Raw genomic sequence first — 24,534 nt, 5'->3', positions numbered from 1 at the left:
AATAACGAGATTTAAAATTGTCTTCAATTACTCGCAGGTTTTTCCCTGTTCGGTTATTTCGAAAACGAATTTAGCCGTGTCATCGGAGGGCGCGTATTATAGTCGGCGTGAAAAGCTGCGTCGCTTGCTTATTTATAATACGTATACAGACACACACGCACCAGAGTCGTTGAATTTTCCAGTTACTGGAAATTTGCCAGTTACTGGAATAATACATTTATGTATACCTAGGCACAGACGATTGAGAAGACAGACGATTGATGAGCGAATTCTCGGGATAAAGATTAGGTCCATTGATCTTTGCGTCGTTTGAAAAACGACGTTTTCAACGTACAACGTGCACGCTCCGCATATAGAAATATACGTGTACAGGCGGTGGGCAGCAGCGTTTGAATTTGAAAAATGTCCATTTGAAATTCAAAAATTCCCCCCTCGTAGAACCGAGATTTCATACATGATAATGGTCAGCGTTTCTTACAGGTATCTTCTTCTCCCACCGCAGTTATCGCCGATTATGATAATAATGATAATTCGGTTCAACCGCCTTGCCAAAGGCCAAAAACCCCGAGTTTAAAGCCTTCCGATGTCAACGTCATCGATTCACTGGACGACGCGAGACATCCCGCGATCATCTCGGACATGTTAAGGAAGGTGGAAACACCGAGCTTGGCTGATATCCAGCCAGTGTGTATTGCGAGGAATTGTTCGCGTCAAGTGATAAATTCACGTACTAAGTTTTCACGTAACCGAAGAATATTATCGGCATTGAAAATTGGCGGGCCGGTCGAGAGGTAGAATAATTGTTTTATTACGGAGTATCGAATTTGCAAACATTAAAAGGTGAAAACACGGACGAAATCAAACATTTTTTGAATCGTCTCGATGAATGCGGATTATTTTTGGGGGATATGTAGGAATTGAATTGTAATAATGTAGAAACTTTGACGATTCTATACTTTTTTTATTATTTACCTTGACATTTATATTGTACTGTCACGAATAGTCTAAATCAATGTAGAATTATAGAGACAAATATGGAATCCCTGACGATTCTACACTTTCGATTTCTGCATCTCTTGACCTTCCTACGTTTCGAATTTCCTATTTTCTAATTTTTTTTTTTAACAAATACGTGTAGAATTATACGAAGATATAAAAAATTTGACGATTCTACATTTTACACTCCTGTACTTTCACCTTTACATTATATTTTCCTGAGTAGTCTTAATCAATGTAGAATTATAGAGACAAATATGGCATCTATGACGATTCTACATTTTCAATTTCTCCATTTTTTAACCTTGCTATGTTTTGACTTTTCTAGGTACCGATTATCGGTTTTTTTATATTTTCAAGTACTATACCGTACAAATATAACAGTGCGAGGATGACCACCTTGGAAAGCTACAATGAAACGCGTAAAGTCGACAATATGCACATGCATACGTTCGTAATTGGCTTTGTTCCGAGAGAAGAAGAAGGAGAAGAAGAAAAAGAAAAATATGGCGACAACGAAACGGCAAAGGCGTCTCTGTTTCGAAGTTCAAAAAATTCACGTGCCCACGTACCGGTGTGTTTTCGCATTCCAGTCTCGCCGCATCATATTCTCGCATTTTTATTTCTTGTCTTTGATCGTTCCTAGATGCTTCTGCAGTTCCCTCGCAACGCGTTCCAGCGGCTATATTAACACACGAGTTTATATTTACGCCAGGAATACAAAGCCTCGTAATAAGTGTTGACCAAGCTGCCGCGGAACGTCGCGTTTCTCTCACTCGGATTGGATCGGCACAAGTTTTTCCTAAGAAAAGAGATTCCACGCTATTTTTTTCCCGCACATCACCCGCGAAAAATCACAACAACAGGTAACCGATCTCGGATGAAACCCTGTGATCAAGTGATACGGAAAACCTCGGAAAAACCGTACAAAAATCTCCGTCCTCCTTTTTTTTTTTTTGACGAAAGAATCTCAGGACGCAGATAATGGGCGCCGTTATTCGCTTGGATTTCAGACCAAGTTGTTACCTCACAAATTTTCGGAATTCGGATTCCCAATTTCCCAAAAGAACGATAATTATATTCAGTTTATTTACACACATCGATAATTAGTGGATTGCACAATCGATAATCAGTAAAATCTTTTCGAAGATAGATTGAAAGTCGAATGAAACGGTGATATAAAGAATAAAAAAAATAAAATCTAGGTCTGATCGCGAACGAAACTGACTAAGAGTAAGAATTTCTTCTCTGCATGCACGATGTAAGGAGACTGTAGTGTGTAGATGTTTATGTTTACCCTTTCAATCCTTTGCTTCCGATGAGAAGCCCGTAAGACGGGCAATGCCGTCTAATAAATGAGACGCGGGTGTGCAAATCATTAATCTACCAGAGAATTTTGTTGAAAATATGTAAATTTGAACAACTGGTGAATTTGAAAAATTAACGCCGGAGCCAGGAATCGAACCTGGTATCTAGCGATGCTTTACCGGAGACTTACTCCACTAGACCACCTAGCCGCCCTGACTCTGTTAGAAACTGACTAACCCTGCAAAGATTTCAGCGATCGATCGACGTATATTGTTGTCCCGAGGCAGAGGATATATTGCGATAGAGAAAGTTCAGAGCCGGAAACAGCGGGCGAGCAAGTAATTCTACGGTAAATATGTGACAAAATGACAAGTCGTTACAGTTCCCCGTGAGATCGTTGCACTTTTTATAAATTTTCCGTAGTATTAGAATGAACGAATGATTATCGAAGAGGCCTAAGCACGTGTAAGATTACGGTGCGAAATCGAAAACGTTGGATCGAGTCACTGAACTCTCACTTTCAATCGTGTTGCAATAAAGATCCGAGTCGGAACGCGCGAGTTAAATGTTCGTCGTGTTGCGGGTTATTCGAAATCGATGAACAAAGAACAAAAAAGCGAACGAACCATCGTCCTATCATCGTATAATCGTCGTCGAACGATAAAAGAAAAAAAAAGCAAAAAGAAAATTGTGTATAATATTATGTCCACAGATATTAGGCGCGTTGTGTTATTCTTCACGGTTCGTTAGTTAATTCGTTCATTCAAGTTTGACTCTACAAAAGTCGCAACCGACCAACCGACCAACCGAGCCTTCGAAAGACGTGACATGAATCAATTACAGCGAGTCCCGCGACGAGAAGTTTTTTTTTTTTCTTTTTTTTTCTAAAAAAAGGCACTGTACTAGTGCATGTTTCAAAAGAAGTTAAAATTTCTACCATCTTCTATTGCAACGAGGCTGAAGCTAGCAGCGAGAATTAACAGCCAAACGTTCCAATGTTCGTTAGAATAAGGTAAGCGAAGACCGAGAATGAAAATTTTGTGAAATACGTAGAAAAGTATCCAATACTTTCATAGAATTATGAGGATAATACCGACCTGTATTATTCTGATTGAAAAAAGTTTATTCGTTCTATTACACCTAGCATGAATATGTATCATAGATGATTGAGAGTTAGAAAATAACGATAATGGGGTGAAGTTAAAGAGATGAGATAAAACCCTGACACTGTTTCCTAATTCATGTAATACGATGTACACACATAACTACTCACACGTCAACACTGCAATAATATTTGCCCAAAGTTGTCACCGACCATCAACGCTCCTGTACTTGTTACCACATAGTCATACATTATTGACGTCACGTAAATATTTGTTCAATTATATCCTGGCGTATACGCACTACGTGTCTAGCATTAGGGGCTAATGTTCCCCATTAGACAACGAGGCGTGTTTCGGAGTCTCTAATAATATTAAGCGTGACTTTACCGATTCCATGATGAATAATTTTTTTTTCATCGATCTTGAATTTTCATCGATTTTTATTGACAGAAAAAGTAAATAAAAATTGGAAAGTTTTTACGGCGTCGCGATATTAATTGAACCAAAACCGTACGTGAGAAGTTGAACAGCACTGTGAATCTTCTTTTCCTTCTTCCCATAATCATCCGGGAATTAATAAAGTTTCCGAGGATGCGATAACAGGTGAACAATAAAGATAAAACGCAGGCGAAGCGTGACTATGTGAACATTCTATTTCAGGTGCAATCGAGTATTGCTGACCTAGGATATCTCGTTTCGAATGGTGACTGCACAGCACTGGTAAATAACCAGATAAACTAGCGAGTTAATGTAAATAATGTACGAGTATGGCGCATTGTTTAATTATAAACTATCGCCTCCTATTTTAAGACTCTCCTTCTGTTAGGCGGCAAATTATGTCACAAAGTATTCGACCACAGCAAGGAAGAAGAAGATATCAAGTTTTAACCAAGTTAATCGGTCATTTTTGGAAATCTTGAATCAATTCCTTGAAACGGATATCAAAAAACACGCAAATAAGCCTCGCTTTCTGTTCTATGAACTTGTAAACAAGGAAAACGTTGATGAAATTTCGGGGTCGTTGTACAAGATGGTCAGAAATTTTTTATAAAATAATTCCATCACTTTTCCAGGCTCTCCAGGACCTAAGAACCTAGTTTTACCAGACATTTTCCCTGTTTTATTAAGTTACTAGAACCTAAATCGTTCGGCTTACCAACTCTATATTCGGTTGAAATTCAATTCGAATTGGTGAAAAATATAAAAACGTACAAAAAAGTCAGCTTAGGAAAATTTGTTTTCTCGGTTGAAAAAAGTAAACTTGTTGACTCAAAAAATGATTTCCAATTTCCAAAATAGAAAACTGATATTTTCAGCTTTTTCCATGACCAAATTAAAAAACCGGCCATGAAACTCTTCCGTCGAGTTGTTATAAACGCACAGCTACCGGTCTACGTGACGGATACAATGGCATTGGCCATGACCGTGAAATTTGACGAGGATGACGATATGTCCTTGTACCTTGTAGAGTAGCGAGCGGGGTGAACAAAGACCGACAAGTTGGCGCAGTGGGATTGAAATTCCGAAAATAGAAATTTCCCAAATTTAGGGAATTCCAAAAAATTCAATTCCCATGAAAAAAAAGCACCGAAAGAAAGTTATTGAAAACAGGTTTTCTTTTTTTCGTTCGGGACTTTGCAAATTCGGTATTTCAAACTTTCGGGGCTTTGTGATTTCGGAATTTTCTAATTTCGGGCGTTTGAAATTTCGCAGATTTTCATTTTTGGAATTTCAACTCCGCCTCCCGTCAGGAAGCCGTGAATTGGTGAGGAGGGTTAGGTTCAGCAAAAGAAAAAAAATTTTCACTGCGGATTCCTCACAAAACTGTGTTTGTGATGGAAAAAAAAACCCTCGCAAATTTTAGCTCGATCGGATAAGATTCAGAGATCCAGCTTTCGAGTTTTCGTTTTTACAGTGAAATAAAACGTAAGCAAATACTTACCTTAACTCACCGTAGATTTCGCGCGAAAATATAAATAAAAACGAAAAAAATTAAGATACCTTTTTTGTAGGCAACAATATTTAGTACAAAAATCGTCTCCGGACATTTTATTCAATTTTGAGAATTTATTGCGACTTAAAACCAAAGAAAACAAAAAATCAAAAACAATCGTATCGAATTCAGGGAAAACAAAAGTTTCAATCATTTTTTTGTTGCCTATAAAAAAAAAAAAAGGATCTCTCGATATTTTTCATTCACGTCCATATTTCCACGCGAGAAATCGACGGTGAGTTATCGCAAGTATTTTTTTTCACCTGTTATTTCACTGTAAAAACGAAAACTCGAAAGCGGAATCTCTAAATCTTATCCGATCGAGCTGAAATTTGCATGAAATTTTATTTTCATCATAAACAACATTTTTATGCTGAATTCGCAATGAAAAAAAAAAAAAAAAAAAACAGAATATATTTTTTTTTTGGTGATTTACTCTAGTACACATTCTAAAACACGTATGACAATACATTGGGTTGCGTTAGGTCGGGGTCACGCAACACTTCCACTGTTATGTTATTACATCAGTTTACTCGGATAAAGAAAGCAATATTTACAGTATTTCTCTTTCCAACTTTAAGCGCTTAACGGCGCAGCTTAGCGCCAGATAATAAACGTAGCACGTGGTATCTACTCAACTGTTGCGTAAGACAACGACGTGTATGTGTAACATACGTAAAATATGGAACTGCGGAGTAACGCACTCGGCAATCTCGTTTTTCACTTGATTTGACTTGTTTTTGTTTATTTTATTTTTTTTACTCCCTCTCTATATATATATATATATATATATATATATATCTCCCTTTCTTATCTCTAACCATAATTAGTAGGTCAAATGGGATCTTGCGAAAAAGATATAACAATTCTGCCGAGATAATAGATGTTTAGGTTTTCGGGCAATAGTTTAAATATCTTGTACAGGAATTCCGAATCGTCGATAAAACTTGGATACCAATCGCCGTAAAGATTTGGGTGCTTGATTTGATAATTTTTTTTTTTTTTTTTTTTTTTCCGTCACAAAATTTCATCCGCACTGACGCAAACTAGCAAAGAGTAACGGGAATAACAATACATTTAGACATCATCAACGCGTCACAGGAACACAATTGTAAGCTTTTCAATTCTTGATTAGATCATATTCAAAATTTTGATGTCCAAGTTGGGGAAAAAAAAAAGAAAAAAATCATTTCACCGTCCTGGGAAATTGGAAAAATACAATCAAAACGCCGTAAGAAATAGTTATACACTGTTGTTATTAGGTATAGTGTAAACTTGAAAATCATACCGCGGAAGAAAATCGCGTTTAGTTTTCACGAGCAATTGAAGGAAGAAAAAAAGAAAAAAAAAAAAAAAAACCCAACCTCTAACGGGGATATAAATTTCACCGTCAGTCTTCGGTGAATTAAAAACGAAATCGCGAAGTAATTCTTTACCCCTTTTTCGCTCAACAATTAGGCAAAGGTATTTAATAATATTAAAACGTCTAATTAGAAATCCAACGGTGTGACGTTTTCTTGTTTTTAATCATTCCGTGGGTTGTTCAAGGCAAAATTCTACGTCTCAGAAAGTTTACGGGTCATATAATACATCGCGCGCTAATTCAACCAAATAACTAAATGCAATGTCAACGCGTGTGGGCGCCGTTTTGGTAGGTAGGAATAAAATACCTCGAAAATCATCGTAACATGGACGGTTTAGGAAAAGTCTGACTCACGGTTTTACGATCGTATTTACATTGCTCGTCACGGAATTAAAAAAAAAAAAAAAAACAAGCAATTTGTGCGTATTATACGCATGAGAGGAAAATTTCAAACAGATGCAGGTGATTGTATAATAGATTCTCGAAATACACGACGTTTAATCTCGCCGTAACATCGCGACGAGTGCTGACCCAAATGGTAAAGAAGAGGCAGGTAGATAGGTTGGTGTTAATTTGATCGATATCTTGGGCAGATTGAAAACGCACGATTACGAAGTATTAATATATTCCGATCGATTAAACGTAGTTTTCCATCGATTGCGCGGAGACAGCGATCATCGGGGATAAGGCGGCCGGAACCTTGGTGCAAATTATCTTGGAGCATAATTTCCGTAAACAAGGCTCAACGATGTCACTCCAAAGTTTCTGTGCAGTGACAGGTTCGTTCTTTGGCACGCTTACAATCGTGCGTGCAAAGTTACGTGATGCGACGCACGAGCTGATGGGAGGTTCGAGGCTACGCCTGACTGATACGCTTTGGGTGTAGCTGGACGTGTAACACCGACATACGTGGATGCGTGACGACGACGATGACGATGACGGTAAAAACCGGCGTGAGGGAGGATAGTGAGTGCATTTATTGTATTATTAGCGACACCGCCAGAGACTTATGATTGCATACGCAAGCGCAAACCGTGACGCAGAATAATCGACACAGTGAGAAAAATTTCATTTGTACAGTAACTAGAAAAATTCAGTAAAACGGGTATCGTTGAAAAAAGTGTTTGAATATTGCTGGAATTACGAAAAACGAGCTACGCCTATACATTTTGCGCTATCGTCGATCAGTTTCTGAGGTTTACTCTACTTTTTTTGTTAAACAAGACTTCAACGTCGATTTATCGTTACACAAGCGTTAAATTTTCGCACCAGTTGCAAGAAAATATAGCAACAGTGATCGTAACGAGAAAGAATAGCAACGGATACTAGACTTTTCGGTAACAGCTAGAAAACTAATTTTCATTTTGTACCTATATTATAAGTATATTTTTCGATTGTGGTAAAAAATGAAATTAGTTGAGGACCGAGCGGTAACCGGAACTAAAAATTTCTCTCAGGGCATGAAATTGAAAAGCGTTGATGATCGTGCATCCGTATCGCCCGATACTTACTCTTCTCGAATCAAGTGCAGCAGCGTCCGCAGATGCAAGGCATTCGAACAATGGGAACCGGTATGTAAACGCGGTGCAGTTGCAGTTATTCATCGACCCGCCATCAATGATATTATTTCGCAAACGTAGGTTAGGCGCATACGTACGTAAACGTACAAGTGCACATAAATAGTGATTCTTGTTTATGCGCGATTGAAAAGCGCATCCGGTGTAAATGCCTGTATCATTTGCCTGCCCCACATATCCTATAAAAATAATCCCATATTCATTGTCAGCTTTCTACAACTCGTCGCTTATGCATTCCATGCGGTAAAAAAGGTCTGACTTCGGTGATTCGATTACACCCACGCATTTGCTGCTGCACCTTTTCCGCGGGACGATTTGTCGCAGTTCAAATCGAATAAATGTTTTCTCAACATTGAGAGGCTAAGACATGATCGACGACTCATTGTCAGCTAAATTATTCAGCGGCACGCGGAATAGTGAATAAATATTTCGGTTAATTTAATCAAACACGTAACATGATGATAGACTTAATCAAACTTTGTTCCGAATACAATGGCTAGAAGTTACATAAAGTAGCCACTGTTCCATTCGATTCATACGTAAATATGCACATTGCTTCACAGTGTTACACCGAGAGAAATTTTTAGTTGTGGTTACCGCTCAGTCCTTAATTATTTTCATTTTTTACCACAATCGAAAAATATGGTTCTAGGTACAAAATGAAAATTAGCTTTCTAGCTGTTACCGGAAAGTCTGGTATCCGTTACTATTCTTTCTCATTACGATCACTGTTGCTAGATTTTCTTGCAACTGTTGCGAAAATTTAACGCTTGTGCAACGATAAATTGACGTTAAAGCCTTGTTTAACTAAAAAAGTAGAGTAAGCCTCAGAAACAGATTTTACGTTGCAATAACCAAAAAAGGATCGACGATAGCGCAAAATGGTTAGGCATAGCTCGTTTTTCGTAATTCCAACAATATTCAAACTTTTTTTTTTAACGATACCTGTTTTACGGAATTTTTCTCAGTATGCGAGGAATTCAGCGGTAAGACGATTATTTTATGCGACGTTTTTCTCGACGATTATTTCTTTCTTTCAAAGTCACACCTTTAATATTTGTAGAAAGAGGAAATAAGACGCTTGTGAAAATTTGAGCCCTTAATGTTGACATTTAGCGGTACCTGAACGGCATTTCTCATTTTCCATTTGATCAACACGCGAAAATAGTTTTAGTTTCATTCTGAATTTTGTGGGTCAGTAACGAGGCAGTTTGCATAAACGTCCGATACATATTTTTGCAGGGAATTCAACGCTCTACAAAAAAGGTCTCTTATAATGTTTTCATAACTCAACTCTTTCATAACTTATTCAAGATTTAAGTTGAAATCATTCACTTTCTTTCGAGATTAATAGACTTATGACAAAGTATTGTAGGTTTCTTTTGTAAAGAATTTCAACCGCTATGAAATCATGTCATTCAATTAATTTTCAACTTGGGCAAATTCATTTTGTAATCATTCCAAGTAATAATATGTAATATATGTAATTCCACTTTAATAGCAGGTTTTATTTATTTTTTTTTTTTGTTTTTGCAAAGAATTAAATCCGCACGTATTATAGGCATTAATAAACAGAGAAGAAGAATTACTTCAATGAGATAGCTTTTTCAATCCCGAAATGCTGTATCAAATTTTTTTTTTTTGTTCTTCATTTATTTCACGTTTTTCAATTCTTCAACCTCGTCGATGTTCGGGTGTGCAATTTTCCGTCGATCGTCGTATCGAACAAACGAAAGAAATTTTTCGCTAAACTACACGATCATCGACCGATTTATGCCTGATTCTAAGTGCATATAATTATAACCACCTGATAATGCTCGCGGAATATTTAAACATGCGCCCATTTGCTTCCGAAACACATGGCAAAACAAGTAGCAGAGAGGGCCAATTTAATCTTGACACGAGCTGGGCGCAAACAGACCAGCTTCGACACCCGGTAGCCCTGACCTAGATTCACGTCATACGTGTATATACAAATTTGTATACACGATCGGTAAATAACGTCCCCCCCCCACGCCCCCCCCCTTCATTTTGGGTACTTTCGTTTTTTATTTTTGGTTTCCAAATCGGGAGCAATAAACGGTCGAATTGACGTAAGAATTTTTTATTCCGCGACTTTTTTTTTTATTCCACAGCACGTGGTGCAGTTAAGTGGATGTAATTAATTTGTTCCATTTCGTTACGGAAACAGAATTTCTGTACAAAATAAGGCGAGTATTAGTTTTTTAATTTTTTAAAAAGATTTATCGCTCCTTCAACGTCGCCAACTGCTGCGTAGTAAAATAATAATTTGCGATAAGTTTCAGTGTGGAACATACCGAAACTTCGATGACGTGTATTATTACAAATTGACGCGATGAAAGAAGCTAAAAATTTTGCTCTCTTCCTTTCTTAATCGCTGTTCAAACAAGAAAGTCAAAAGTTATTATTAAGTGAGAAACGTCTTTTAGAGTTGACTGTATACGAGTGTAATCTCTTTAATTAAATCAATACGACCGCCAAGCTCTGTGATTCTAGTCACGTAGCTGCAGCAGCAGCTACGACATTGGATATGTTATTGTCCACGAGAATATGGGTATTTTTCTTCTTATTCTTCTACTTCTTCCTCGTAATGTTTTCTTTCTTTTCAACCATACAATTGTTTCGAACGTCACTGCGGATGTGGATTAATTATTAGGTCGTTTGTTAACACCGCTGAAAGTATCGAACGAAAGTTTGATTTTCACGACGTGGATGGTTCAAGGAAACCGATAAACTTGATCTTGATTCGTTTGTAATACGTATATAACGATCGTATTCACGGACAATAAACACGCGAGTAAATCATTTGAGAATTATTTTCAAGAGGAGTAAAAATTAATTATCAATGCGCATAATTTTAAACGACTTACCGCAAAGAAACCGACTCTCTCACCCATATCATGTTAAATAAAATTATTCACGTAATATTATTATAATATAATTGCCTGCGTGTTACCTAAGTCGTTGTTTTCTAAGCTTAAAAATATAGACGATGAGTAACCGACGGTGTCCACGCACGTTTCTGTCTAATCAACAAAACGGACGATGCGAGGATAAACAGAATTAAGGTGTCAGGCCTCGATTCGTTAAATATTTGAATCGACGGTCCGTTAAAGAAACAGAATGTAACATTACGTCCGACTATTTTCCGTTAAAAATTGTAGATTTTTTTGTCTCTTAAACAAAGTTACATACCTATGTCCATAAATACGTAATATAATTTTTACGACTCGAATTCTACGTAAGCTTTTAGTTGAATATCGTTACGATTTTCACAAATTTTACTTATAATTACGGGCGGTTCGTATTATAGTTTTAAAATATTTCAACGCGAGAACCGAGAATCCAAATATTGGAGACCCAAAAATAAAAGTAAGAAGAAAAACAAACAATTTAGAACAGAGACTGACCCTACGTTTTATCAACACGTATAAAACGAACGTAAATCTGTCCATATACGTAGACCTATACTTTCGTGATTTCTCACACATTAACGTCGAACGAAACTGGCTGCCCTAACAGGTTTTTGAAGGTGGTTAAGAACCTCCTGTGCCGTGATCCTTGTTACGGATAAAGAAGACGGAGAAAAAAAAAGGGGGAAAGAAGAAGACTACAGGTTTGGCCCGTACAAAGAGCCGAGAAGGCTAAGAAGCCGTACGAGAAATCATTACGAGAACTGTTAAAACTCAAATTTAGATTCTAATTATTATTATTATTTTTATTTTAGAATTACTTTCTACTTATACCAGTTCGCCGTTTATTAATACACGTGAGTACAGGACAAGATCCAAGTCGTTAATCCTAGGGTCACTTATGCTTATGAGTGCGTCTCTCTGGGCGACGTATTGCAAAAAGTTAGCGACAGCGGACAGATTGATAGATTATAGACCGAGTGAGAGAGAGAGAGAGAGAGAAGGAGAGGGGGGAGGGCGCGCGGAAAGGGGGCTGAAAAATGTAGACCAAATGCCAGAAATCGTTAATAAACAATTCGCGATCCAACTGCGGAGCGTATCACGCCACACTTTTCCCCCTGGGTTTATTTTAGCACGGAAGTTTGTAGACGAGACGCCGTGACTCGCGGATCGGTCGTCTCGCGATACGGAAATACGCGTCCATAGACTGGATGAAGGAGAGAAGAGAGAAGAGAAAAAAAACAAAGAAACAAAATAAGAATAGATAAAGTATACAGACCGGAGAAATTACCGGGGATATATGAACTTGTAACAATAATAATGCCATGTACGATGAAATCATGCACAAGTTTAAAGTTCGATTAATAAAGTTTGTAACGTAATTGTAAAGATACATCTTTGGAAGAAGTCATTATTTTGCAGCTTTGGGGTTACTTGAAATTTATTAAATTTTTAATACAGCATCGTCGAACTCAGATTTTGTAAATTCAATTTCTTCGGGTATATTGAAAGTAAAAAATAGTAATCTTTGTTTTGGCCTTTCGATAACGTTAACGATACTAACTTTGGCATCGTACAAAATCAACGAAATCTATCGAAATTTATTCGGGTGTAGGTTGTGAATTGAGAATCTTAAAGGGGCGCTGTTTTTTCACTCGTATACCGCCGGCTGTCAATGAATGCTCTGAAACGAGTTTTCGGATTACTAGGGAGGGAAACGATGCAAATAATAAAATAAATTCCTCTTACGGTATTAAACGATTTGTAACTAACGAAATGATGCTTGGTTTACAGAAATCGATGAAGATTTGAAAAAGGTAGCTTACTGTACCGGTATCGGTATGACGGTAAAAAAAAAAGGCGATTTTTTGCAGATTTTTGTCAGTACGATGAAGGAATATGTAACGGCATTCTACAATGCCTGAATTGTTGAATGGTAAGAAGGAAGTACGATTTTACGTATGTATATTGATCCGTTAAAGAGTAATCCGAAAATCTGCAATCACGGTATTTTAACCAAGTACAGCAGGAATCTGCTATAAACGGTCATTTCAATGTTAATTATCAGAGCCAACGAATCACTAAGAAATGCAGCAGATATCGAAATTCCGCAAGTGCAATGCCGATAAAAAAATATCGATAAACTTTTTTCATTCGCGCAATAACGAGTCCGGAAAATGTACGCCTGCAACTTGGTGGTAAAATAATTTCTTTACACTGATAAATTTTCCGTCATTGTTGTTTCACAAAACAAACAACGTTATTCGCAGATGTTTGAGTTCGGAATTTGGTACAGAAGTGCGCCAATTGCGAGTTTCTAAGATGATCAACGATACGCGAGCTCCGGTTACGGTAGAACAGGCGACATTTTACTCGGTCGGTAAATACCAATTCTAGCATCATCTTAAAGCGGACTCTGGATGGTTTTCAACCGGTCACGTGTGCGCAGCAGACGATTGTAAATCGGCTCTAATTCGCCGTGGCGACCTTTGCTTGCATGATCGTTGGCAGGCCACTGACTGCAGTCTATCGCTGCACTTATCGGTGCATCCTTTGCGTACAAGTACTTATAGCCCAAATAGCGCTGCTCCGCACTCGGTCAGAGAACATATGTGAACTTGTTACCGCAAGTCATCACTCGTCACTGCTTATTGTGGGTTCGCGATTATCGCCTCGGCCCCTCAGCTTATTCGCAGTCCCTGCAAGCGTAAGCGCTGAAAAAGTTTTTGAACGCGATCTGTTTTTTACTCTATTCCTTTCTTTTCTTCACTGAGAGAAATTTTTAGTTCCGGTTGCCGCTCGGTCCTTAATTATTTTCAATTTTTTACCAGAATCGAAAAATATAGTTCTAGGTAGAAAATGAAAATTAGTTTTCCAGCTGTTACAGGAAAGTCTAGTATCCGTTACTATTCTTTCTCGTTACGATCACTGTTGCTATATTTTCTTGCAACTTTTGCGAAAATTTAACGCTTTTGCACCGATAAATTGACGTTAAAGCCTCGTTTAACTAAAAAAGTAGTGTAAACCTCAGAAACTGATTTTGCGTCGCAATTACCAAAAAAGGATCGACGATAGCAAAAAATGGTTACGCGTACCTCGTTTTTCGTAATCCCAACAATATTCAAACAGTTTTTTTTTTTTTTTTTTTTAACTATACCTGTTTTACTCAATTTTTCTAGTTACTGTACCAAATGAAACTTTTCTCAGTGTTCGTTATACAAATGATATAAGTATGTAATTGCGCGTGTTGATTGTAAAAACGATTGTTCTCTGATCCTGAAACACGGCATGATACGTATAATACAGCGTTATTACTGTTTGTTCTTATTACCGAATTACGAACGTTACCGCCAACTTTTAGCGAATTATCAAATTGAATTATAAACATCAAATGGTGCCAACGAATTCGTAACGTTTTACGTCCATACGTCATGTACGTAGCTGCTTAGGTAAATATTACCGCCCGTTTTCGCATAAATATAATAATGCATATAACGAATAGGTCAGTCGGAACATAAAAGTATAAAGCACGTGTAAATTATAATATTGCGAACGTATCATCGGGAATTGGGGATAGGAAAAATTTTCAACCATACGATTATTTTCACACATATTAATATCTGTGTGCATTTCTTTCTCACATTTACGAACGTAAGTGTGCTACAAACGTGTGCCGATGATTTTAGCACAAGGAATTTACCCGTTTACTCGATGCAAATAGAGCTTGCCTCTTTCCTCCGTCGCCGCAATCCTCAAATTCGTTTAATTGCGTATATCACAAAGATGAGCGGTTCTGTTCAATTGCTGCTTGTTTCTCATAATAATAATCAAACTCGCTCGTTCACCGCAATTCATTCAAACTCTACCGAGAATCCAAATCCACCTCCGAGTCGGAATGGAACACTGCAATTCAATACCCTTCAATCATTCGTCGTTACAGACTATCGGTTGTGTATCGGACTTCCGCTCGTTTCAAACATCGCCGAATACTGCCGCCTCTTCTTAATCGATACGGAAAACGTTGTTTCGGATCGTTTATTATATATATATAATATATATATAACAATAGGTTCATCCCGTGGAAAAGGGACTGGTGATTCTTCTCTCCTGTTTGTCAAGAAAACTCGAACTGGTACTTGGCGAGAATCAACGTAATTCGAAATACTCCAAAACAGACCACGTTCCATGCCTACAACGAACGAGCCTTGACGTCGCGTCAGTTTGAACGGCTCACAATGCGCTCGGTTGCCAGGCGAGACCCACTCTTTACTCTTATTTGACCCACGCCGCTTTTTAGATGTATGTATGCATGTATGTACATGTATGAACAGGTTTCCGGCGACCATACGTCTCCTCTCTCATACATATATATATATATAAATATTTCTCTTTCTCTCTCTCTCTCCAAATCTTCGAGGAGAGGATAATTGTTGTATTCATTCGTCCCCGCCGGTTTTCTTCTTCTCCTCTCTACGTCTACTCTCACAATTAGTCCCGAATTGCGTAACCACCGACGGTATTCGTATCCTCTATTCGCCGCGTTTTGAATTCGTCGATGATAAATAAACCTACGCTGCTATTATCAGCTGCTCTCAAACCAATCCGACAATTAGACGAAACTCGGGGACGCCGAACGCTCAAAGATATAATGTTAGCCTGAATATAATTCCGTAAAACCCACTTTGTTATTTGTACAATGATATTCGCCAAACAATCTGCTCCATCTACTCCATACCCGGTGGGCGGAAAGTAAATTCGGGTTAATAATTTACAACGACTAGTTGTTTACAGACATATGATCAATACCTGTTTAAACTTGCGGTTCTACATCGTTGAAACAAATTTGTTCATTGTAATCACACTGACAATGAGTGAAAGATAAATTTCACATTGTCTTCATTTCTTAGATCAAATTTATCAGCTTCGGTCTTCTTTATTTCGTGTTTCGACGAAGCGAATCAGAACCTTGGGATTATAGGATTGTATTTTCTTTTTAGAGAACGTGGACGTTTACGTGTTCTGCGATGCTAGAGCCAAACTAGTTTTCATCATCCGTTCGTATACTAATTTACTTCGGGTGTTGTTTTCTAAATACTTCATACCCTGGTGCACTAACACCCATGCGTTGAATGCCGATTAGCTACAAATCATCGTTTCGTCGGATCGGAAATTGCGATCATCGATACAAAAACTTCGAACCTGGAAGGTCGATCATCTTTGAGCGCTAAAGTAACGAATGTAAATAACGACGTCTCGTTTTTCATCCCGCGTTTGTTGACGTGATTTCTCATATATACGGCACGCTATTAACTATACCGCAGAAAGTGACTAACAAACAACAAACGACTAACTAACGTCACGCGACCGCTATCAAAACAGCACGTTCTTCATTTCCTCGTATTTTTCGTCGTCGTCTCTTTCAACGCACGTTATCAACAACATAGAAAGTACGCTTTTTACAAACGGGGATCTCGAACTATTTATAGAACAGTCATATTATCAGACGGTATACAATGAGTATAAAATTCAGTGCGTGTGTAGGTATTGCGTATTTACAAAACATCGTACGGTTTATAGATTGAATAACATTCCATCGCACGCAACGTTATTATTATACCTACTTTATCGTCGAATCGAATTCGTCAAGATGGTAATGACTGTACACGGTATTCTAAATCGAACAGAACCCTGTAGATAGGTATTTTAAGAGAGAACGTTATCGGTTGAACGGAAAACATGTCATATATTCTCACGGTAAAGAAATATCTCTTTATACCTATCTATGCATACAAACGTTCGCGTTCGTATAATCCGACATCATATATATACCGAATGTTCGCCGTGTGTACAGTGAACGCACATACGTTATCACATGCCGGTTATTTATTTACTTTCACTCTGATACTTTAGCCAAAGATAAATACGAAAATTGATGTACGCATGCATGTCTCTCCGCAAATGTGAAGGAAGGGTTTATACCCTGCCGGTGTCAAGGTTACGAGAGCGTAATAAAAATACGTGATAGAGCTACGTAATAGGCATAATACCGGCAGGTAATCCTCAACACATGCACGCACAGCTTCTAGAAACGTTATGCGTGATGGGAGGGCCAAGATGGCCGACGCGGCACCCGTCCAGACACAATCTAGTAGTTTTTCACTTAAAAATGAACCCTGGCGAGATTTGAGCGAGGGTCGAAATGACCGGGACCTGATACGCCGTTGCGTGGTACGAATGTCCTGCGGCTATCATGCTTATTTACTACGAAAATCAGACGTTTTCTTACGTACCTTCTCCGGCCCGGCCATCTCGCTGCTCGTAGATCACATCGCACTTCTCAGCCCATCTATAACGACCCCAGCACGCCCACGTGTGCTCACCGCTTACCAGTTGGTGAATCAATGCGCGAAACGTGGGACTTGGCACATCGATACCGTAGCCGATATTTTCAAAATAAATCACCCCATTCAAGCAACCCTTACGACTACCAATTCCCTATTTTTCATTCGATTGTTGCGCACTTACGCCGGCGACCACATCCTGCGGAAGGGATCATTGTTTGTAGGCTTTTATTGACAACAGTTAAACGGAGCCGAAAATTATGATAGGAGTATTAAATAATTTTCCAAACCTTTTCACGGGCGATATTATTCATCGATTGTTATAATTAACTGTAGTTTTGTTTCACTATTATTACACAATATGAAAAAACAAAGGACAGAAGAACTATCGAACATGTCGACTAAGGCCGATATTGCGTGCGATTGTCGAACGACTTCAGGACATATCGTGAGATGCTCAAACCAAAGCTCAAACCACGCAACTTGTGGGTCTGTCAAAAAATTTCGACAATTGCTCGACGTGTATTTATCGCAAACGGATTCGTGACACTGCCTCATTTCATTTAGAAATCGTCATGCTTTCGTCGCGGAGATTTTTACGCTTCACGATGAGGTATTTGCACGATTGTAAACGCGGCAAAATTGGCAGCGAAAGTTGTTTGAGGTTAGGACAGACCGGGTACAGCCGCTCGTGGCGGAGCGTTCAAACTGCGAGTATCTCGTCGCCGAGCACGCAAACTGACAATGTGAACGCAGAGGAAGTCGACACCGAATCGGGGGTGCCAGACGAGGTGAGACAGAAGCTGCTGCTCTGCGAGTATCTAGACTATGAGAAAATAGCAGTTGGTCACAAAAAACTGGTGGCACTCAATAAGAGTAGGGCGATGCGAGCGAAGACTCAGCATCTTAAGAGTATAGCAGAGGCCCCGGTATACAGCGTTGTGGTGGACCAGCTTCGACCGAGAGAGGTTGAAAAACCCTTAGAAAATTTTGTCGACGAACAAAACAAAGCTACGACATCCATTCCGGTTCACATGCCTTACTCCGGTACAAACAAATACAATCCGGTTGAAACGGATGTGGAAAAAGATCCACAAGTACAACACAACGGTTTGAACGTGGAGTACAAAGAACTGTATGAAAAATACATGGAAGCGAGAAAGGTACAATCGCCAGACTCGGTCGAGGACTCCGAAACTTTGGACGAGGAAACTGAGACTAAGTCTACGTTTCAGCTCGCTGACAACTTGGCTAGAATTCCACCCGAATGGATGACGGATTATGAGGAGTTTGACGACAGCCAGGAAGACGAAAACTGGCAATTAAACTACGGGACTCCAAATCCAAACTCCAAAGTTAGTTCAGTACCATGCGGTGGCTGCGGTGCGTTGCTGCATTGCAAGGATTCGGCCATCCCGGGTTATCTGCCATCGGAAATATTTTTAGCGACGAAAACACAGGATTTGAAATCTCTCACTTGCCAACGATGTCATTTCATGACGCACTACAATACTTCCCTCGCCGTTAATGTTACTCCTGAGGAGTATCCAAGACTGTTATCATCTATTAAGAACAAGCGTGCTGCTGTTATCTTGATGGTTGACCTGATGGACTTCCCGTGTAGCATTTGGCCCGATATATTGTCTATCATTGGTACCAAGAGACCAGTCTTTGTTGTCGGCAATAAGGTTGATCTTCTGCCCCGAGACACAAAGAAGTTTATCCCAAATCTTATCGAATCCTTGTCAAAAGCTATTGTCGAAACTGGGGTACACGAGGCAAACATTAAACACGTTTCCGTAATATCTGCAAAAACTGGCTATGGCATTGAAGAACTTATCAATCAATTGCACAAGATTTGGGAATACAAAGGTAACGATGATATGACGAGTATTTTTACGCCAGTAAATTGTTTTACGTTTATAGTTCATTGATAATTTTTCAGAATATGTCTGTACTGACTGGTATTTATCGCTGTACTTTACAGGTCATGTTTATTTGATTGGATGCACAAATTCTGGAAAGTCGACATTATTCAACATGTTGCTGCAGTCCGACTACTGCAAGTCAAAGGCCGTTGATCTTATCCAAAGAGCGACCATATCTCCGTGGCCTGGAACAACTTTGAATCTATTGAAATTTCCAATTTTAAGACCATCTGCGTATCGCCTTAGTTTGAGAGCACAAAGATTAAAGCGTGAGAATGAAATCCACCTTTTGGAGGAGAATCTTAGAAGTACACGACTTCGTGAAACGGGAGATGTGAAGTATGCACAGTTAATTGGTGCGTGTATGGCGGGAGCGAATAGCAGCCTGATAATACATTTTGCTGTTAAATGTCAATAACAAAACCTCCTTTTTCCTCATTTTACCGCTAGGCAAGATTGACAGACAAATTTTTTTCCAGGACATATGGGCAGAACTTTTTCTAACAATGACACAGACGAAGAAGACGCCTCGAATATGGGTGTTGAGAAGAAAAGATTGGGTGTAAACATAGACAAACGAGATTATAAACATTCACACTGGTGTTTTGACACACCAGGCACGATACAACCTGATCAAATATTGCATTTGCTAACCACCGATGAACTGATGGCTACTTTGCCAAAGAAAATGATTATTCCCAGGACATATATAATTAAACCAAAATACACAATGTTTTTGGGTGGATTAGGAAGACTGGATTATTTCGATGGTGATTCATTCATCAGGTAGTTACATTATCTTTTCAATTTTTCATCGCAACCACCACCATTGAATCGAATTCTGATTACTAGACAAGGCTGATATTTATTAAATAAAAATTCTCATTTTCTCAGGATCACGGTATTCGCGAGTGAGAAGCTACCGGTGACTATGTGTCGTCTTGAAGATGCAGATCACATTTACGATCAATTATTGTCCACAAAAGCTTTTGTTGTACCTTCGAATGATCCTGAGCGTCTGAAGCAGTGGCCTCACTTGGAAGGAAAAGATTTTGAAATTACCGGAGTTGGATGGGACACGTCTGCGGCTGACGTTATACTTTCAAGTGCAGGTAAATATTTTTCTGGGAATCCTTTAGTGATCTGATTAAGAAAAATATATTCATATTGCAAGTTACGATATTCACTAGTTTTGAAAAAGTTATTATTGGCTTACGGCAATTGAAATTGATTCTCCTAATGTATTTCAGTATCTAAGAATAACAAATACAGTAAATTTCTTGTTTATACTTTCCATCACTGTAGGTTGGGTCGCTATTACTCCTGGACCAGAAAAGACGGCAAATGTGAAAGGCTGGACACCAGAAGGGAGAGGAATCCATCTAAGAACTCCAGCTCTTCTGAAACATTCAGTTAAGTTACGGGGCACAAAAATCAGGGATCTTCCAGTATATCGCCGTCATAAACCAGTATACACTGGAGGGTAACAACCAAATATCGTGTTTGCGGTAGGAACAACAAAGCGACAAATCTGTTTCAGATTAGTGAATTATGTTTTAATCAGTTGATTCACAGCAATGTAGTAGAAAGCAACGGAAGCCAGAATTGGAACCTTCAAAACGTCCGATAATAATTATTTATAGCAATTACTGATATTTAAATACATTTCAATACTTTATTTAATGTATTGTAGAATAATTACTGACATTAAAAATTATTCAGATGTATATAATTTTTATTTGTAAATGTTAAATTCTACCCTAATAATTGCACACTTTTATCATTGCCACGATGACTTCGTGTGTGTGTGTGTGTATATATATATAGTTTGCAAACTCAATGTTTTTCTTACTTGATTAATAGACGATTTAACAACAATTAACAAGAGACATGTTTTTCGGATTTTTCCCGATCCTTCAATGTGTAGCTATCATTCTACTTCACACCTGGTCAACTTCTTCTGCCCGCATTCTAGCCTGCTTATACATTCTTTTATAAAATTTCTCTAGATTTTTGTAGAAACCTTGTCTTCCACTACTTCTGTCATGATTATGGTCACAGCATTGATCCAATTCGGACGTGCTGAAAAGTGGAAAAAAAATAAGTCACAAACATTTTTTAAACGTATTTTTTATCTCTCCTTTGTTATTTTTGTCATGCCTCATTCATTTGATTACAAATAGTAGCAGGACTCTAGCACTATATTATTCTCTTCGAATTATAACTCACAGATATTTAGACCATATTTATGTAAACTTACTCATCCTCCCTGCTGTTGCAAATATAGGACAATTTTGCTTTAGCCTTCTGTAGTTGTTTGATTTTTGCTTTCAGTCTGAAAACAGAGTATTCGCTCAATAACGCTACTCATAGATTATTGTTGAAGTTGAGTTTCGAAGGATTTCAGTGAATATCAGCAGTAAACTGGTCGAGTTACAATCTCATCATTATTTTATCCAACTCACAGCAATGTCGATGGGTCTTCTCGTGGACTTGGTGCACTGCTGGGTCTGCACAAACAGGAACCGTACGTTTTTTGCAACGAGGAATGGCCGATATAATCTAAGGTGTTTTTAGCGCCATGAACCTTTGGTGAATTCCCTCTACACTTGCAAGCGTATCCTGCGTCCTTTCCTTTGCAGTTGCAAGCAAAGTAACACTTGTACTTTGAACAAACTGCGCAGCTTTCAAAGACGTGAGAATCGTCGCGAATCGCATTGATTTCACTATTTTTTAGTGGGGATGACGGCGAGCAGGAACACTTTGGTACTTTTTTAATCCCATGGTAGCATCTGTCTGATTGGGATTCCGAGCGTCTGTTCAAGGCACTTGGCGAATATACACGTTCAATCTCAAGACTGCTTGTCTTTTGACTGCAACTACAAAATGAATGTTTCTCAATTTTTTTTTCAAATTTACAGAGAAATCATTTAAAGTCTTGTAAAGATATCATCCCCCTATCCTTTCGTATATTAATTACCATCTTGTGCACGGTCTGTAAGAAGGAGACAGCAAACGCGTAGCCGAATTCTTTCTTCTAGTACCTCTATAACGTATCAATGATAAGTGAAATCTATTCTGATCATTACGCTTCAGGAAAATTCAAGTCTGAGGTTTGAAAAACATTGGTATTTATAATGAAATAGTATTTATCTGAGGTGAATTTTGACAACTAATTATTATACTCAGAAATCGAGATGAAGTATACTTACTTTCGACATATTTGAGATCTGTGCCTTCCTTGACTGTGGCAAACCTTGCGTTGCCTGATGATACCCTTGTTTGGAGGTTTCCGGCAAAAACAGGGTGCATTCTGCAAAAATGTATTTGAGTTTAGATTTCTGTTTTAAAGTAACATGCGAAGGTAAAGGAACCTTAACAATATTATAATACCTTTGAGTTTATCATCTTTGGATTGACGACATGGGCCCCAGTAGCAGTTGAATCGCAAATTCCTACGACTTCTTCGATCACAGTGCGTGTTGAGATTTCAATTTTTGGAGCCAGTATTCCCTAATGTTTGAAAAAAGTCGATGAATTACACTTTAATACTACAAGGATGGAGGCAGAGAACTTACTGGAAAGTACTTAGTGGGTTCCATTAACAAGTCGACGTCGACTCCGGCCAATAAGCCCTTAGAGCACGGAGCTGGATATAAAAGATCGACCAGATTTGTTTCAAATGTAGCTAAAATAACACCCCGACTATCAGGCTTAGACCACTGTATTAGTTCTGCGTAAAAAAATTCTTCTTCCAAGGAGCGCTGTAAATCTGCGAGCGTTGTTACTCCCGTAAAAACTTTGTTGAACGTGAATTTGTCGTGAAAAAGTAACGGAAATATTGGCGTTATTTGGTGAGACTCTATGCAATTATTGAACATACTTAATTGAAGAGCTATTTTCCCGTTAGGACAAAGCCATACGCCGGGACATGTTATCTGAAAATATTGTAAATAAAATAAGTATGAATTTGGAGAACGATGGATAGTGCAGCTTATCGTACTCACCGCATGTAAGTCCAGCTCTATTTTGACAGAGAAGCCTCTTCCCGCCATGATATCAGTCTAACGGCTAGAAAACTAGAACTGTCAATTTGGCCAAATCTAAATAAAAAAAGCGTACCTCTCTGTATCTAAAAAATCGACTTTCACCTCCATTCTAATTAAAATTTCCAGAGCTATGAAATTTGTAACAATACTATCGCGAGGTGTCGATAAAAAGTTACTTTAGAATAATGACACGTCGGATAAAGACGTGCACAATTTTTATGTTCTAGGCCATCTTGGGTGAAGAGATTGGCAAGAATTGTTTGTTGCTTAGTAACTGTATGTACATCACAACGTAATACATTCTGTATTGGCAGCAGAGCTTTGTCACGAAATTACACTATTACAGGTTATTCAGAACATTTTCTTCTCAATCTAGCAACAAACGATTTCATTGCTAAAACATTTCAATGTTTATAATGCTAATGAAAAAATGTATCCCACATAAGTAGTCAAGGTCAATGCAATCCAGTTTAAAATAGCTGATATCTTCGAAATTGGCATTCACCTGAATTTCATCTTGTGGAACATGCATCTACTACCTCTCTGCATGCATATACATATAATACGTACATACATTATGCATACATGTGATCTTTACTCTTGTCAGATAATATACTGTTGATACTTTTTACCACGTTTTTATTTCATAATAATAACCCGTAATTAAACCGCGATAAGCCGTTGCAATAAATCAATAGAATGTATTTCAGAAAGCGTGTTTGGACGCAAGAATAATAAAAATACCCTTATATTGGTATCAAGATTTAAATGGAACACCCTTGAATTTCTCCTCCGGAACACCTTTATTCTGATGTCTTATCAGTAACTCATTCTTTATAAAGTCACACTGCTTGGCAGGAAAATATAGCCGTGGATCTTTAGATCTTGGTATCAATGGCTCTGTGAACCAACCGTAGCTAAAATAAAACAGCACAATTATAAA

General features: G+C 38.3%; 3 protein-coding genes across 6 annotated transcripts in view; 1 reads left to right on the top strand and 2 right to left on the bottom strand.

Moving 5' to 3' along the window:
• LOC124217832 (MAP kinase-interacting serine/threonine-protein kinase 1) overlaps positions 1 to 17,770 on the bottom strand; it is a 92,312-nt gene extending 74,542 nt beyond the window's left edge. Inside the window, exon 1 of the mRNA XM_046623928.2 lies at positions 17,564 to 17,770. Within this exon, the coding sequence (XP_046479884.1) occupies positions 17,564 to 17,581 (18 nt within the window). The 5' untranslated portion in view covers positions 17,582 to 17,770. The remainder of the gene's footprint in view (positions 1 to 17,563) is intronic.
• Positions 17,771 to 17,898: 128 nt separating this feature from the next.
• LOC124217831 (nitric oxide-associated protein 1) lies at positions 17,899 to 21,029 on the top strand. Of its 2 annotated transcripts, XM_069135704.1 has the most exons (6): positions 17,899 to 18,777; positions 18,850 to 19,486; positions 19,602 to 19,898; positions 20,022 to 20,328; positions 20,437 to 20,654; positions 20,848 to 21,029. In XM_069135704.1, exons 1-6 carry the CDS (start codon positions 18,190 to 18,192, stop codon positions 21,027 to 21,029), a joined length of 2,229 nt encoding a protein of 742 aa, XP_068991805.1. In that variant the 5' UTR covers positions 17,899 to 18,189. The 2 variants fall into 2 exon arrangements, with proteins under 2 accessions (XP_068991805.1, XP_046479883.1); XM_046623927.2 differs by having other exon boundaries at positions 17,899 to 19,486.
• A 118-nt stretch (positions 21,030 to 21,147) lies between these two features.
• LOC124217835 (spermatogenesis-associated protein 6) lies at positions 21,148 to 24,161 on the bottom strand. Of its 3 annotated transcripts, none has more exons than XM_046623933.2 (8): positions 23,550 to 24,161; positions 23,121 to 23,480; positions 22,936 to 23,055; positions 22,755 to 22,855; positions 22,523 to 22,588; positions 22,008 to 22,421; positions 21,803 to 21,877; positions 21,148 to 21,624 (listed from the first exon to the last, which is right to left on the bottom strand). In XM_046623933.2, exons 1-8 carry the CDS (start codon positions 23,595 to 23,597, stop codon positions 21,483 to 21,485), a joined length of 1,326 nt encoding a protein of 441 aa, XP_046479889.1. In that variant the 5' UTR covers positions 23,598 to 24,161; the 3' UTR covers positions 21,148 to 21,482. The 3 variants fall into 3 exon arrangements, with proteins under 3 accessions (XP_046479889.1, XP_046479890.1, XP_046479891.1); XM_046623934.2 differs by having other exon boundaries at positions 22,523 to 22,537; positions 23,550 to 24,158; XM_046623935.2 differs by lacking the exon at positions 22,523 to 22,588 and having other exon boundaries at positions 23,550 to 24,151.
• Positions 24,162 to 24,534: the final 373 nt, after the last annotated feature.

The sequence above is a fragment of the Neodiprion pinetum genome, chromosome 4 (assembly GCF_021155775.2).
Source record: "Neodiprion pinetum isolate iyNeoPine1 chromosome 4, iyNeoPine1.2, whole genome shotgun sequence".
Taxonomy (NCBI): Eukaryota; Metazoa; Arthropoda; class Insecta; order Hymenoptera; family Diprionidae; genus Neodiprion; species Neodiprion pinetum.
Note: the sequence above shows the minus strand (reverse complement) of the source record. Positions and strands in the feature narration are given on the sequence as shown.

Coding starts and splice junctions, on each gene's coding strand:
- LOC124217831 (XM_046623927.2), top strand. CDS start 18,190: ATGCTTTCGTCGCGGAGATTTTTACGCTTCACGATGAGGTATTTGCAC. Junction 19,899..20,021: donor GAAGTATGCACAGTTAATTG/GTGCGTGTATGG, acceptor ATTTTTTTCCAG/GACATATGGGCAGAACTTTT. Junction 20,329..20,436: donor GATGGTGATTCATTCATCAG/GTAGTTACATTA, acceptor TCATTTTCTCAG/GATCACGGTATTCGCGAGTG.
- LOC124217835 (XM_046623933.2), bottom strand. CDS start 23,597: ATGGCGGGAAGAGGCTTCTCTGTCAAAATAGAGCTGGACTTACATGCG. Junction 23,056..23,120: donor AACCCACTAAGTACTTTCCA/GTAAGTTCTCTG, acceptor TTCAAACATTAG/GGAATACTGGCTCCAAAAAT. Junction 21,625..21,802: donor TGCAACAGCAGGGAGGATGA/GTAAGTTTACAT, acceptor TCCACTTTTCAG/CACGTCCGAATTGGATCAAT.